General features: G+C 35.4%; 1 protein-coding gene across 1 annotated transcript in view; it reads right to left on the reverse strand.

Moving 5' to 3' along the window:
* The window catches only part of gk.S (glycerol kinase S homeolog), a gene marked incomplete at its 5' end in the record, with an annotated part of 60895 nt that overhangs the window by 16838 nt on the left and 27865 nt on the right, over positions 1-16192 (reverse strand). Inside the window, 11 exon segments of the mRNA NM_001087171.1 lie at positions 1204-1300; positions 1853-1931; positions 3421-3501; positions 4429-4471; positions 5720-5787; positions 6962-6997; positions 7589-7606; positions 8919-8985; positions 11438-11547; positions 12649-12786; positions 13293-13372. Coding sequence (NP_001080640.1) covers positions 1204-1300; positions 1853-1931; positions 3421-3501; positions 4429-4471; positions 5720-5787; positions 6962-6997; positions 7589-7606; positions 8919-8985; positions 11438-11547; positions 12649-12786; positions 13293-13372 — 817 coding nt within the window.

Below are 16192 nucleotides of genomic sequence, written 5' to 3' on the forward strand. Positions count from 1 at the left end.
GTCAGCTTACAGAGGACGCGGAAGATGGATGCATGCAACTCCGCTGGAAGAATCTGCGGCGAGGGGTAAGCATGGAGTATGGGGCATTAACCGCGCGGGGGGGGGGTACGGGTTTTTTTTCAGTCAGGTTGAATTCTCCTTTAAGAGTGCGCAATTAAAATTCGAAATGTGCAGTTAAAATTCGCAATGCAATAACAGTTTAAGGAACAATATTACATTGCGAGATGTGGATTTTTAGTATTATTGGTACGAATTGTTTTGCTCTTTGCGACTTTAATTACATTTGGCCGTATATCTCTAACTGAATATCTGAGGGCAATGTTCCCCCTAAGCTTTGCACTCATGTGCATGTACACACAATTTAAGGCCAGGGCACTGTGTGGCGTGCACAAAGAATTTTGCGTGAAAACACAAAATTTTATGCTCACTCTGATCCAAGCACACATTTTTTTAAACATATGCACACACATTTAAAATGTGCACACAAAATATTTTTTAGTGCACATAGCCAAGAAAGAATTAGGGAACATTGGCTGAGGGTTTCCTTTGCTTACTTTATTGTGGCACTAACAGCCTGGGAGAAATAAATGCCTGAATGTTACAAGTACAATTTCATGCGATAACAGAAACTACATAAATCTCTACAATAGTAACCCTTCAAGAAATCTACAGATTGGTGAGGCAACTGAACTGTATAGCACATAATAATTTTGATAGCATTATGAAATAAATAAACACTGTAGGCATAAAATATTGCAAGGGTTGATTTGGATATATTAAGCTCAAACTTAAATGATTTGCAGAAGTTCTACTGAATTTAATTGCTCCAGTGCACAGAAGAAAAATGCAGAAGAAACTGTTAAAGGCAAAGTTATCTTTATCTATTATTAGTGCTTGTAAAAAGATAACAATAAAAGAAACATTACATCCAAAATAACTGTAGGTGTCTTTGCCAATTGCCTGAAGCACCTGATGGATTGCTCTTCTTCAAGAATGTCATGTGTTCTTTGAAAGAAATATTAGAATTCACACACACAGCATCCTGACTCAGTCACCTATTAGTGCATCAAGAAAGCCAGTATTATTATGTTTTGCCCATAAGAATACATTAAAGCTTCTGCCATGACAGCACTTTGGGTACCCTCACCCTTGCAAACAGCAATTTATATATTAGAAGGAGACTACACATAGAAAGCTGCTTACCCTCTGGCACTCGGCTCCCAATAGGGAGCGTATAAACCTGAAAATGCAGGAACAAAGTAGCAGCCATATGACGTCCCAACTTCAGCAGCGAGTTTTTCTAAAATGATAAATGAAACCATATTTAATTCAGTTGCACAAATGTTATATTCAATTAAAATAATGCATAAAACACACAACTCTAATTTATGCAGCAAAATATGAAGGGACGAGCATCTATGTGGTAAAGGGGTTTCTTGCCTTTGAGTTAACTTTAGTATGACGTAGAGAGCGATATTTTGAGACAATTTGCAATTGTGTTTTTTTTTATTATTTATGTTTTTTTATTCAGCAGCTCTCCAGTTTGCAATTTCAGCAATCTGATTGCTAGGGTCCAAATTACGCTAGTAATCGTGCATTAATTTGAATACGAGACTGGAATATAAACATAATATGAATATAATGTAAATAGAAGAGATTCTGTCACTATAACAGGTCATTTGCTTTTAAAAATAGGAAAGCTGGAAAGAGTAAGAAGGCGGCAAATAAATAAAAAAAAAAACTATTAAAAAATGTGCTTAGAATTAGACATTCTATAACATAGTAAAAGTTAATTTAAAGATGATTTGAACCGCCTCTTTAGGGATTACAGGATATCACTCTCCTCACTTACCTACTTCCTCAGTAGTCTTCACAATTCCAAGATTGTCTCTCAACCAGCGTACTACTGCTCCTGCTATGGCAACTGAACCCTAAAATGCACATTGAGTTAGGAAACACAGTAACTTCACAGTACTGTCCATGTCTGAGAGTTCACAGACTATTGCAAAAAGACTTTTTAAAAGCATAAGCATGAACGAAAAGCTGCATCTCATGAGAACCACAAAGCCTAGAATTATGACAAATACTATAATTGGAATAAAACATCTTCTGAGGCTTTGGACATTTAGTTGACAGAGGTACAGTGTGTTATATAGACATTACTCTGCAAGTAGAGATATTCTGTCAGCTTTTCATATAGACACAATGGAAAAATGTTATTGCCGATGCATGGAGCTTCTGCTTGCATAGGGCTCTTAAATCTCATAATTCTTAATTAGTGAATAGCCTAAGATATATGTGTAAATAAAAACACGCACAAGCAGCATAATGTGCTACAGTGATACATTAGTAAACTGATTTTACGGATTGCTCTACCATAACCCCACATTATATACTGGATGACATCATAAATAGTATTTTAGAAGGTCTGGCCTCATTATTTTCTCTCAGGGATACATACAGTTATAAATTCCACCTCCAAAGAAGTAGATGTGAGTAACAGCCAGTAGGAAAGATAATACCAGTTCAAGATCTCTCTTTTATGGCAGAGCCCTCTTTCCCTTTTTTATAACTTGCTGTTGGTTTTTGTATGTTAAAGTTTACATCCATTTATTGTACAGCACTGAGGAATATGTTGTTTTATAAATACATGTTATTATTAATAATAATAATCTAGGGAATAAAGTACCTGGTATTGTAAAATATAAGGATATTTACGGTCACTGGGTTCAATGACCATATAGGGACATTATGTTGCAGACCGAGTGCGGTTATGAAGCTCATGGAACTCCTTGGTGACTTCTAATAATGCAATATTTTAAAACAGGGTGCATACAAGATTAAGTTCAGTTTTTTTTTTCTCTTTATGTGTTTATGTATACAGATAAATGTATTTAATGAGTCAAAGATGACTATGCAATGAGAAAACATTTATTGCTGTACTGTTTTGTTATGTACTTTATTCTTTGTTTTAACAAAAAAAACTGAATAAATAAATTAAATACAAAAAAAAAAAAAAAAAGATTAAGTTCAGTGAATTTGGTCACTGTTTACTGCTAAAGCATGAGCGTTACAGAGCACGCCATGTCAATCAAATGTGGTTGCTCTGGTGCTACAACAAGTAGTCTTAAATAAATAAAACAATAAATGGTGCCTAATAAAGAGATTTATTTAATCAATGCTTTGGTCCCTACGGGGAATCTTCTTTAGAATAAAACCGTTTGTCTTGAGGACGGTTCCCCTGACGGACCTAAACATTGACTAAATAAACCTTTTTTTTTACTATTAAGTCCCATGAGTGCACCAAAAGCTCATGTTTTGTATATTGTCAAAACACTTTTAGAAAAATCCTACATTTTACAATATTACAGTAGAAAAAGAAACAAGGAAATAAATAGGATGCTGTGTGTTAAAACATACCTCGAGGGCATAACATGCAGGTGTATCCCTTCCTAGCTTGTAAGCAACAGTTGTCAAAAGGCCATGGTCAGAGAGCACAGGCTGTTGGAAGAAACACCACAATTACCAAAAATGATCAACCAAAATAACAGAACTTGATGCACAGAAGGCATTGCATGCTACGTGTTCCTTCCAAAACTACAACATCGCCACCTGCTGGTCATTTTTCCACCAGTCTGACCAGCAAGTAGTCAAGGAAGTTATCAGGAGAAAGAAAGAGGCTGCTCTGATGTTCTTCTGGTTAGGAAAAAAATTACATACCTTTGTCACATCTTTCCTAAGCAGAAGAACATCAGTCTCTTTCTTTCTCCTGACAACTTCCTTGACTACTTGGTGGTCAGACTGGTGGGAAACTGACCAGCAGGTGGCGCAGTTGGAACAAAATTCATATTAACAGTACATGTATCCCTTAATATCTTGGAATTAAAAGAAAATAAATAATGAATGTACTTTACAAAAGTGCGTAGAATAGCACCCTCATCTATTCTACATTCACTTATTTAAAAGTTATCCTTGAACAAGTTAATAGCAAAAATATATTTTAAGCTACTCTCTCGTAACTGTTAAGTCATAAGCAGTGAATATGTTCCGTGCTAAATAAAATCATACAATATACTAAATATTCAATTGCCAATATTGAGATTTAATTTAATAAAAAAAAATCCACTCAAATAAACAGAAGTCAAGAGAATTGCTATCAAACACCATTCTCTTTTTAACTAAAAAGCAGCAGTAGTGTGAGAACTTTGTGGCTTGTTGTTGTTGAGTTTGGAATAAGCATATGTGTGGAACAACAGCTGGCCTGTAGTTAGTGCATTAGGGGTCACTAAAAAGCAGTGACAATATTATTTAGTATATAAACAAGAAGCAACATTTTCATTTAAAAAGACACCCAGATCAATAAACACATTTTACACAGATTGTTCAACCCTGAACTTTAAGCAAAATGAGAGGTTGCAGAGCACTTACCTTTGAGCCTGTGTTGCACAGCAAAAAGCAGCCTGTACCATATCTGCAATAAGGAGAAATGTCAATTACATGAGGGTATGTGTGTAACAGACAAAGCAATTAGGAAGGACATTTGTAGCTAGTTCACCTGTTTTTCAAGTTTTGTGCAATAAGACTCTATACGTTTTGTGCAATAAGACTCTATACAGTTTATGTAGTGTGGTTGCTGACACTTTTCTGATCAACTGCACAAATAGTAGGATTTGCCTCTACAGTGCCATAAGAAAATAGTTGGAAAAGTGTGCTAGCTGGTGATTGGTCCCTTGGCAAGCTAATCATCAGTATTCACACATTTAAGGGAAGCTAAAACGGAGTATAACTGGTTGCCAAGCAATGCCTTTATAATACTAAACAGGCCCTGCTCTCTTTAATTATAAAGTTCCAGTACTGTCATGCAAGTACATAGATCAATCAATACCTCTGGGTAACAGGGGTAAAGAACAGCAGAGAGCCCACAGTAAGAATATTTTAAGTCTTAACATAACTTTTACTTAATATTATCATATTGAGGATTAGAATGATGAGTAATATTGGCTAGTGCCTGTGGTAGTTGAGCACTTACCTCAAAGGTACCATTCTATGAACTGTGAGACCAAAGGAAAACTATAGCTTAGGCTATATAGAATGCAGCACTTATGATAGGCTTGCAGCAATCTCACATGGTTGTATTAACATGAACAAAGGTTAAATCCATTTCACAATAAAACGTACACATTATCATGATCAAGGCTTAAATAGAACATTAAGTTGTACACATAACTATAAAACTACCATCTTTATTGAAAGCATTGGCTCTGCTGCTCTCAGCCTGCATATTTTTTTCAGGATGAGAGAGTGAGAGAAGCAGATCCAATCCATGCTCAAGCTACATTCATTTAAACAACTTCTGCCTGCATGCGGACACATGCAGCGTAGCAGCGGCCAGTCTGAAAATGCCTACTTTCACATATTTGGGTTGACCTCCTCTGCATGTGACTGTACACACGCAGATCTAATTTAAATAAGCAGACATGGGGCGTGGAGCAATTCCAGTCGGTGACCAACTCCCAGAGCTTCTCTAAGGAGATATGGAAAGTTGAAAAACTTTTGAGTTCAACACTGGAAAAACAATTAGCAATAAAAAAGTAAGTTGAAAAAAATATTTATTTCTGGGGTAGGATCTGAAAACATCTGAACTAACAAAAAAGTACTTGAAAGGCAAACAACTCCTTTAATGATCAATGCAATTTTGTATAACAGACTATGGGCTTACGTATTTTTAGCTTGTCCATCTTGGAAACACATTTGTCCTACTAAAGCAGCTGACTGGTCTCCTAAACACTGCAAGACAAAAACACATTTTTATTTTAAGAAGGAATCCTAATAAGATACAATAATTACTGCAATGGGGGCAACTTTTATGTCAATGATTACAAAAAATCTACAAAAGCTACATATGTAGACATAGATACAAATTTGTATTTGTAAAAGTCAAAAATGTGAGTTGTTTGTGGCCGAATTGCTCTAAAGGTCAGAGACAACAGGTCAAGCAATATGAAACAAAACTGGTATAGTTGCATAGTTCAGTTGGGTTGAAAAAAAGATGACAGTCCATCAAGTTTAACGCCACCAAATAAAACCCAGTGCACAAAACTACATAGATACCCAGACTCACACTAGCCCTCCATACACTCACATAAACCGCACATATCAATATCTATACTTGTTTTAGATCTTAGTATCTCAATAGCTTGTCCAAGAAATCATCAAACAACTCAAAGGCATTAACAGAGTCAGTCACCACATCATCATCATCTGGCAGGGAATTTCACAACCTCACTGTCCTCACCGTGAAGAACAGAAGAATATATTTGATAGATTTGAGGAAAGTAACATGACCATTATACTAAACCTGCTCATATGATTTGTCATTCAGATACTCCAAGGTAGGGCATAAATAATTTTTGTTCTGGGGATGTGAATGCACTAGGGTCCTAGGACATCATGGTGGACATGTCCTAGCAGTGGAGGAACTACAGGGGGAGCAGGGGGTGCAACTGGGCCAGGGCTGCACCCCCTCAGGACCCCCCGGCAGCTCGCAAACTGCTGATTTCCGGCTGCATCAGCCGATTTTGGGAAAGATAATCTGGTACGGAGGGGGGCGGGGGCCCGGTGGCACGTCCCGCACCAGGCCCCCCCCTGCAGTTACGTTACTGTGTCCTAGGAGGGTGGGCAAAAATATTTTCTTATGCATTAAAATACATGGCTGCATATCTATTAACAACTTTCTACTATAAATCTTCATTTTGATCATAAGATGTTGCCCTTTCATTAGCATCACTGCCTTTATTGATACATTTTAGCTGCTATTACCGACATCTTGATTTAGAGTACAGATCTTAAAAGCATGCAAACAAATGCAAAAGGAAAACCCAAGAATGTGACAAAAAAAAATTAGACAAAACTTAGCTATAATATGGAAGGATTCCATGGTCAGTTGCTTTGTCATACCTACCCCAGATATTGGAACTCCAGTCAAAGCTCCAGACTTCTAGGAAAGCAAACAGAAAGATTTCTCTTAAATATCAGAATATGTTGGAGAACAAATTCTGAATGTTGCTTTTAAATCCTTATGTCTTTCTCAGTCCCATAACATTTTTACCATAAAATGCCCACAGCCAAAAGCAAGCCAATAGAGAGGATTCTCTTTTAGTCCAACAATTAATTGGTGCTCTTTTATATGATAAACACCTTGGAGTGAGGACAATATAAAAATTACTGTGTGAGGCCCCAAGGAGAGTACAAGCAAGTACATATCCAGTAATCATTCAGCACGGATATAAAAGCTGTAATACTTTCCAGTAATGGTGTCTGTTCTTTGACATAAATCAGAGGTGCAGTCCTTGACTGGAACTAAAATTGATTGAGACGCACGTGTCTGCCATCAGTTTGAAGAGAAAATGCAAAAATGTCTCAACTGCACTGAATTTATTCAAATTGTATTTAATCTTACCCATCTTTGTTTCAACTGTAAGTATTCTAAGAAGGTATCAATTAAAATAAACTGGAAATGACCTGTACGTATGCTCCAAATGCAAGGAGAATGTGCCTGGTGCAAAGCCCAATAAAAGCTTTTACTCACCAGGCTAGGACAGATTTTCTAAGGTATGCAAAAAGATAAGAAAAAAAGTTCAAAGTCATAAGAAACATTAGCTTTCTCTATTATTATAAAAGCCAGGTAGTGTCATGTGGAAATAGAGGAAACTTCCTGGCCTTATTTATCGAAACCAACTATACGACCCAACCAAAGTACATTAGGATACAGATATAGCAGTTTCTTTATTTACAAACGGTATTGCTCAATGTAATGAAAATACCAATGCGTTACTTTAGTTTGCCTTGATACAAATGTATGGCTGTAAATTAAAGCTAAATTGAAATAGTCATGCAAAAATAAATAAATGATTTTCTGATGCATATGAAGAAATAAAGAAATAATTTACAAAAAATATATATGTAGTAATATATGCTACGTTGAGAAATAAAGCAGCAAATTTATTTTAGGCAATTTTTCCTTTTGGGATATAATTGGTGTTTTTAGAATTTATGCAAAGACTAATTAGGGTTAATGTATTTTCCACTTTAGGGACATTACTTTAAAAGGGCTGTTTTTTACATTCTCTAGCATTTTTCCAATTCCCCTCTGTGTATCTTCACCAAAATGCTACCCTCACCAAGCACACAGATCTTTACATGTAGGGAATCTCAACTGGCTGATTCAAGCACAAGTGAACATTTTACAGTGCACTGATGTCAAGCTGTTTGTGGAGGAAAAAAAGCATTCAAGTCAAAAAAGCAATAATAAAACACATATTCCATCACAATACATAGGGGCACATTTACTTAGTTCGAGTGATGGAAAAGAATAAAAAAAAACTTTGAATTTCGAACGTTTTTTGGGCTACTTCGACCATCGAATTGGCTACTTCGACCTTTGACTACGACTTTGAATCGAAGGATTCGAACTAAAAAAATCTTTGGACTATTCGACCATTCGATAGTCAAAGTACTGTCTCTTTAAAAAAAACTTCGACCCACTACTTTGCCAAGTAAAACCTACCGAGGTGCAATGTTAGCCTATGGGGAAGGTCCCCATAGGCTTCCTAACAAATTTTGGGTCGAAGGAAAATCGTTCGATCGATTAAAATCCTTCGAATCGTTCGATCGAATGAATTGCGGTAAATCCTTCGACTTCGATAATCGTGAGTAGCTGATATCCCATAGTAACTCAGTGACATGATGCAGGAGTAGCTATATCCCCGTTTTTAACGCAACAATGTCTTGTAGTGCCCAGCAGCTTTAGGGGTGTACTCATGCTTGTTCTCAGTTGTATTAGAACAAAGCAAGTGGGGTGTCATGTTTAAAAGATAGAAATGAGAAATGAGGAACCAAGAACATCAAACATATCTTACCATAAGACCGTAGATCTCTGATGAACTTCTCACTTTTGGCAATAATTCCATAGGTATATCAAAAAACCTAAACAATTAATAATATGGTTAGATTTACATAGTAAATGGTTTAGCATTTATGCAGAAGTGCAAATAGCTTACCTAGAATAGATGCCCCAACCTCTATCCTTACTCTGCGTAAAGGCAGACACCAAGATTTAGCATTGCTAAAAAGTGACTTGAGCTTCTGAGTTCCAATTCAATACAATTCAATGTTTTTATTTGTGAACCTCTCCTTTGCAAATATGAAAATTATAGGTGTATGCTCTGAAGAACAGTCCTTGTTAGTACAACACTTACCAAGTAGACCGCTTTTACAGAATTGTCAGTTAATTGCTGAAAATTATTATTCTGCAAAGATTCCTTAATGTGTATGGCTTAATTTCAGCTGTGAACTTCTTTGTGTTCTAATGAATTAAGAAATATGTACCTACATTCCCTTACTGACATAATCTAAAGATCTTAGTAGGATTTAAAGGACACCGATTTGCTATTTAACTTTGTTGACTGGACTGATTTTTTGTTTTTGTTTTGTATAGATTTTTTCCTGCATTATGTATTTGCAAGCTTAATTATCTGTGCTTTTCCTATATCTGCTGGACTTTAGTTTGGAGTATGTAAAATGCTTGTTTTATTCAATCAAGATCACATTTTGAGGTTTATGAGCAGCAGCCACTGGATATTATTGAATCGGTGTTAATGTTCGTGCCAGTGGTTGGCTTATGAACTGTGAATCTACATTTCAACTTGTAGATTAATATCCACATATAATTATTTCTAAATGTATTCGCCCTTACTAAGGAGCAAAGCTCACCTTGTCCTTAGCTTAAATCAAATCATGACATCTTTGTGAATTAAACTTTTAAAGCTTTTATTCTTAGAAACAAAAAAAAACCTATAATTGAGCACATACTTTGAGCCATTTCCAGTTTAATTTAACTACATTTGTCCTATTTGTCTTCCAAATTGGCAGTGAAACAGTTATAGTGGTAATGGTATCCTACTTAAAATTATTTACTCACTCCCTATGCCAGGATAGACATTTCTGCCAGGCTGTGCTTCTTCTCAGCACACCAGTTGTGCAGCTATGATACCCACACCATGGCTTAGGAGATCAATCACATTGGAAGAATATCCAATAAAGTGTGATGTGCAGAAAGCGTGAAACTGATTATTTTTGTGTCTCGGGCAAAAATATTGGACAAAATGCACTCCCCTTATAATGATATAATAACCTACTGCCTTTTTCTTATCAAAACATGGCTGTGTTCTGTCTGACAAAAATATAGGCAATATTGGCTCTCACATACAGTGCTGCGAGTATTACAATATAACCATCCATATTTCTGGTTCACAGAACAACATTAATAGTGACAGATCGTCCCAATCAACATTGTATTAAAAGAATCAAGACCACCTTTAAACATAGGAAGACTATACTGAAGCATTATCTATATTATTCTCTCTATTTCAATAACCAAATACTTTGTTCCCCAAATCTAATGTGCACATTTATCAAAGGTCGAATTTCGAATTTATGTGAATTCGTATTTAGTTTTCCCTCCAAAAAAAACTTGAATGTCAGGAAGGCAATTAACATATCCAAATGGTTCAACGGACCTCTGCCATTGAGGTTGCGAATATTCGAATTAGAACTGTTTCAATGGTCGAGGTGTGATAAATCTCACATTGAAATTTACATTCCAATTGGGGGATTAAAATGTTAATGTGTGAATTTTGACACCAAATTTACTATTCGACCCTTAATAAATCTGCCCCTTAGTGTCACTAAAGAAACAGGGTTTCAATGGAGAACACATTTATACTGTAGCCCTTCAGTAGATGGTAAAATGATTTGAAAAACCAGTCTTTGATGGCACATTAGCAGAGTAGCAGCTGGTGAGCCATTGTAACTGCGAAGAGATAAATCTATATCTCTAAATGCTGCTCTACATTTTGGAAAGAACCATTATTCAGAAAATTCCAGGTCTCAACTATTCTTGATAATAGATCCCATATTAATATAATAAAGTTATGGTGTCATATAAAATAATTAGCAAGCCGCTGAGATCCATAGTAATCTTTTGGATTGGCATATATCAGAGGCTCCAGTCTGCCAGTCTGGGATAGATGATATTAGCAAACAACACACCCAATTTAGACAAAAAAAGAAATGTGATTTGCAATATTTAAAGGTTTTTTTATTTATGCTATAATTTATAAATGTAGTATAAAGTTGTGCTGATAAGTATGTTGCACACAGCAATGACATATCAAAAATAATAAAACGTTATTTAGGCAGTTTCCTTTCAACAAAGAATGTATTATAGCTGAAAGCTTTAATAAAGTTTATAAATTTCAAAGGGCAGTCAGCTAAAGCATAAACTATACTGTATTCCATAATGGTTCAGATGTAAGCTAAAAACATTTATGTTCTTATCTGATGAATCAGTATCATTTGGGACTAAAAAGAAACTTACTGGCAGAGCTCTGTGTCCCATTCCAATGTATGAATATTAAACAGCATTGTTCTGCTGGCATTGGTCACATCTGTACAATGCACCCCTCCATTCTTTGCACCAGTAAGACTCTACATGCAAGGAAACAAGAACATTTATTCATTTTGTTCAAAGTGTTTTACATACTCTTCAGTAGTGTATTACATACATAAAGCAGTTATGTGGAGAGATAATGAGAACCAATGATTGGCTTGTTCACGCAACCCTGATAGTTTATCCGAAATATTATACAGCTACAGTTGGGGTGTAAACTTTTTTCTCTGCACAGTCTAGGTCTCTGTAAATGGAACACATATAAAAAAAGAGAGACACCAAACACAGTAGCTATGTAACGGAATGTTTCCTACATGTTCTTGTTTTCCCCATTAATGGGACAAGCTGAAGAATTATTGGATGTCAACTCCTGCTTGTGATTCCAAGAATGATCCTGCCCTGACTATTGCCTGTTTGTGGGAAAGGTCTATAATATAAATGAACGGATAAAAAGGTTATGAAATCTGTGCAAAGACCTGGGAAATAAGCCAGGGACATCAAATGCTGAAATACCATACTGATAAGAATTTATCTTAAAATCTGGGTTCATATTTATAATTGTTAACTGTTGTTGGCATTTGCATACTGAAAACCTCATTTGCATGTCACCAATTCATTGGCAATTTGTAAAACTTAGGCATCATTTTATTCTAAGTAGCTGATCACAGCTGTTACATGTTGTATGTAGCAAAAACATGTACCAGAAGATTGATAATGGCCCAATTTACTAAGAAATGTGCAGGTTCCTCAAGTGCAGTAAGGAAACATACAATAAAGCTGTTGCTTTAATTATTATGTTGCTGATCCAAAAGGTGTGGTGGGATAAACAAACCAGTGCCAATCCAGATGCAGAATTCTGGAACTGCCGAGATATGACCAATCAATACATATATTTTGCATGCAAATTAATAATCACGGTATAAGTTACAGTCTGTTTCATTATTAAGCCCAACTAAAATATGCTTAGTTCTAACTGAAAATTGCATGCAAATGCATGAAGGAATATCAACAATTTGTAGTTTTTAAAAGATTTTGTGGCTCAGCAATTTTGCAGACTTACTAAAATGAGAAGGAATTGAGATTCAGTAAAAGGCCAGTGTGAATATTCACTTAAAAACAATAAAGCACTGAACACTGACCCAAATGATCCAGGAATCAACTGTTCCAAACATTGCTCTTCCCTCTGAAACAGCATGTCTAATCTCTTCCACATTGTCTAGAAGCCATCGAATTTTCACTGCACTGAAGTAAGTGCTAAGTGGAAGACCAGTCCGACTCTGAAAGTTAAAAAGATTAAAGGTTAATGCATGGACTGGCAACATAAAACTATATTTTTTGCTGCATATAAATGTACAGTAGAAGCATTACATTCAATGGCTGAGGTGTAATGTTTGGTGAATATTGTAATACATTCTACAAGCACTACAGAGGCAGTACAAGCAATAGGTACATAGCTCTTTCAGAACTGTGCCTGCTATTAATAAATGAGTCCTAATATCTTAATGAAGCCCTAAGAATGGCTTATAGAAAATGGCTTGCATGGTCCTTTTCAGCCAACTGTAAACTACCTGAGACCGCCTGCAGCAGTGATTTTAGTTATTCATGATGATAACATGGGAATGTGGAGCAAAGAATGCTTCATAAACTAGGACAGTTTTATTTTTATATATATATATATATATATATATATATATATATATATATATATATATATATATATATATATATATATATATATATATATATATATATATATATATATATTTCATTTTTTTTACATTACCTTGAAAAAATTCTTATTTTTGCCTGGAATTCTTTTTAAAAGTCGTTCTACAGTTGATTGTGTTCTCAAATCTAGCCAAACTGTAAATAAAAAATTAAAAAAAGATAGGCTTTAAAACATTGTATTGTATATCATGTGTGTAAATAATCATATGATGGGTCAGAGCCTGAAAAGGGCGCAACTATATTTAACTAAACTCTGTCCTCTGTCTTGCACCACAAATGGGATGTTAATTTGTCCTTCGTCTATAAAGAATTATATAAATTAATTATCAATGACATTATGTGGTGGCCATTGGCAACACAGTGTATTATTTGACAAATAATAATTATCCTAAGTCTATTTTCTACATTTTTTTTTTTTTAATATATTTCAACTCATCATAAATCGTTTTCATTTATTTCCAGAGCAAAAAAAGAAACAAACAAAAAAAGAACAGAAGTATTTTTGCTACATTTTCACAGAAACCACTGTTCCAACTCCATATAACAAAAATAAACAGGATACCTTGCAACTATGTCTATTCAGGCAACCACCCTACACTCAGACTGCTTGCTCTGAGATCAGGAGTTCTCATCAACAGCATTTTGTATGTTACTTAAGTATGTAAGTCTGCCTTTCCCAGCAGCAGTTGAAACTATTAACAAAAAAAAAAAAATTGATTTATATAAATATAAATTTTGCTTTCTATCTCCCCATAAAAGGAGCTTACAATCTTATTATTCACAAAAAAAACACAGGCAAAACCACATCATCAGCATATAAGAAAAACACATTTTGTTTACATGTGACCTGGTGCAGCTTTTACCAATTGATAATTAAGCTCAGTGCATGCATCCTGCAAACACCCAGTGCTAAGGTTTTGCGCACATTATACCGAATGGGAACAAATGCACTTAGTAAGTAATATTTCTGGAGATTCTTGTAATGCTGGGTAAAATGCGGAGAGCACAGTTTATTACTTTGTCTGAAAAATAAGTTTGCTGGCCAGCAATAAAGAAAGGGGAAAAACATTTAAACCACACATACAGACAGACAAAATAAATCACTGTGCATATCCTTACAGTCTGCATTCTTCTTTACAAATGCAAACATTCAGGGCCTTGTTTATCAGTCGTACAATTTTTTCGGGTTTTTTTCTTAAATAGATTGATTATTTTCTCAAAATTTTTGGATTCTTTGCTCAATTTTTCGGGATGATTTTTGTCTGAAAAGCTTGAAATAGTCTTGTTTTCGGGTTAATTCCAGCGCAGAGCACAGAAACTTTCATATAGGATAGGGGCCTCCCCCATTGACTTATATACAAGCTTGAAAAGGTCTGAGATGCCGGATTTTCAGATTTGGATTTTTTTTTAGAGTTTTTGGCATTAGGACTTTAATAAATAACCCCTTCGGTGTATAAACTGAAAAATGTTTCAAAATGTTGCTTTCCTTTGAATCACGGAATGAATATTTATTTGTACAGGTATGGGACCTGTTATCCAGAATGCTCATGACCTGGGGTTTTCCGGATTATGGATCTTTCCGTAATTTGGGTCTTCATGCCTTGAGTCTACTAGAAATTCATTTAAACATTGAATAAACCCAATTGGCTGGTTTTGCTTCCAATAAGGATTAATTATATCTTCGTTGGGATCAAGTACAAGGTACTGTTTTATTATTACAGAGAAAAAGGAAATCATTTTTAAAAATTTGGATGATTTGGATAAAATGTAGTCTATGGGAGACAGCCATTCCGTAATTCGGAGCTTTCTGGATATCGGGTTTCCGGATAAGGGATCATATACCTGTATAACCATTTTCTGAGAAATGCTGCACATCTGTGTTGCATGGAGTCAACCAACTTCTGGCACCTGTTACATTCTAGAAATTTTCTGCATTTCTTGGTCTTGCTTCAGAAACAGCATATTTGATGTCACCCCACAAGTTTTCTATTGGTTTTCTACTGATTAAGGTCCAGCCAATGGGTTGGCCACTCCATAACATCAATCTTGTTGGACTGAAAACAAGATGTAGCTCGTTTACTGGTGTTTTTGGGGTTGTTGTCTTGTTAAAACACATTTCAAGGGCATTTCCTCTTCAGCATAAGGCAACATGAACTCTTCAAGTATTTTGAAGTATTGAAACTGATCCATGATCCCTGGTATGTGATAAATAGGCCCAACACCATAGTATGAGAAAAATCCTCATATCATGATGCTTGTGCCACCATGTTTCACGGTCTCCACAGAGTAGTGTGGCTTGAATTCAGTGTCTTCTGACAAACTGTCTGCGGTCCCTAGACCCTAAAAGAACAATCTTGCTTTCATCAGTCCACAAAATGTTGAGCCGTTTTTCTTAAGGTCAGTCAATATGTTCTTTGGCAAATTGTAACCTCTTCAGCACATTACTTTTTCCCAACAATTGGACTTTATATGTTGTCCTTCTATAACTATTAGTTATATTACATTTATTAGAGTTGCTTTTCCTTCAGTATGAATTTATTGTAGCTCAAATAAAATATATACCTCTTTGTTTAAATAAGACATAATGGGGAATGGCATTGTCATGTTTTGGAGCTTTTGGATTACTAATACATGTATATCCCATAAGAGTATGTGCTTTAATGAGTCTACCAAGTACTGTACTGTCATACATTTTATAAAAATATTTTACTTTAGCTATACGAGTAAGCTTGCTATACCAGGCTTTCCGGTCTCATCTAAAAATTCCAAAAGTCAAAGTGATCATTTTATTTACTATCTACAAGTCACTGGTAAAACTCTTGCTGGAGTTTTAAGTGGGTGTGGCAGCTATAATACTCTTGCTTCCAGAATGTATTTCTCTCAGGTGCTCATCCACAAAAATAGAGCTCAGATAGCTTGTACTACAGGCTTTATAGCATTTATATGACTAGGATA

Source organism: Xenopus laevis, chromosome 2S (assembly GCF_017654675.1).
Source record: "Xenopus laevis strain J_2021 chromosome 2S, Xenopus_laevis_v10.1, whole genome shotgun sequence".
Classification (NCBI taxonomy): Eukaryota; Metazoa; Chordata; class Amphibia; order Anura; family Pipidae; genus Xenopus; species Xenopus laevis.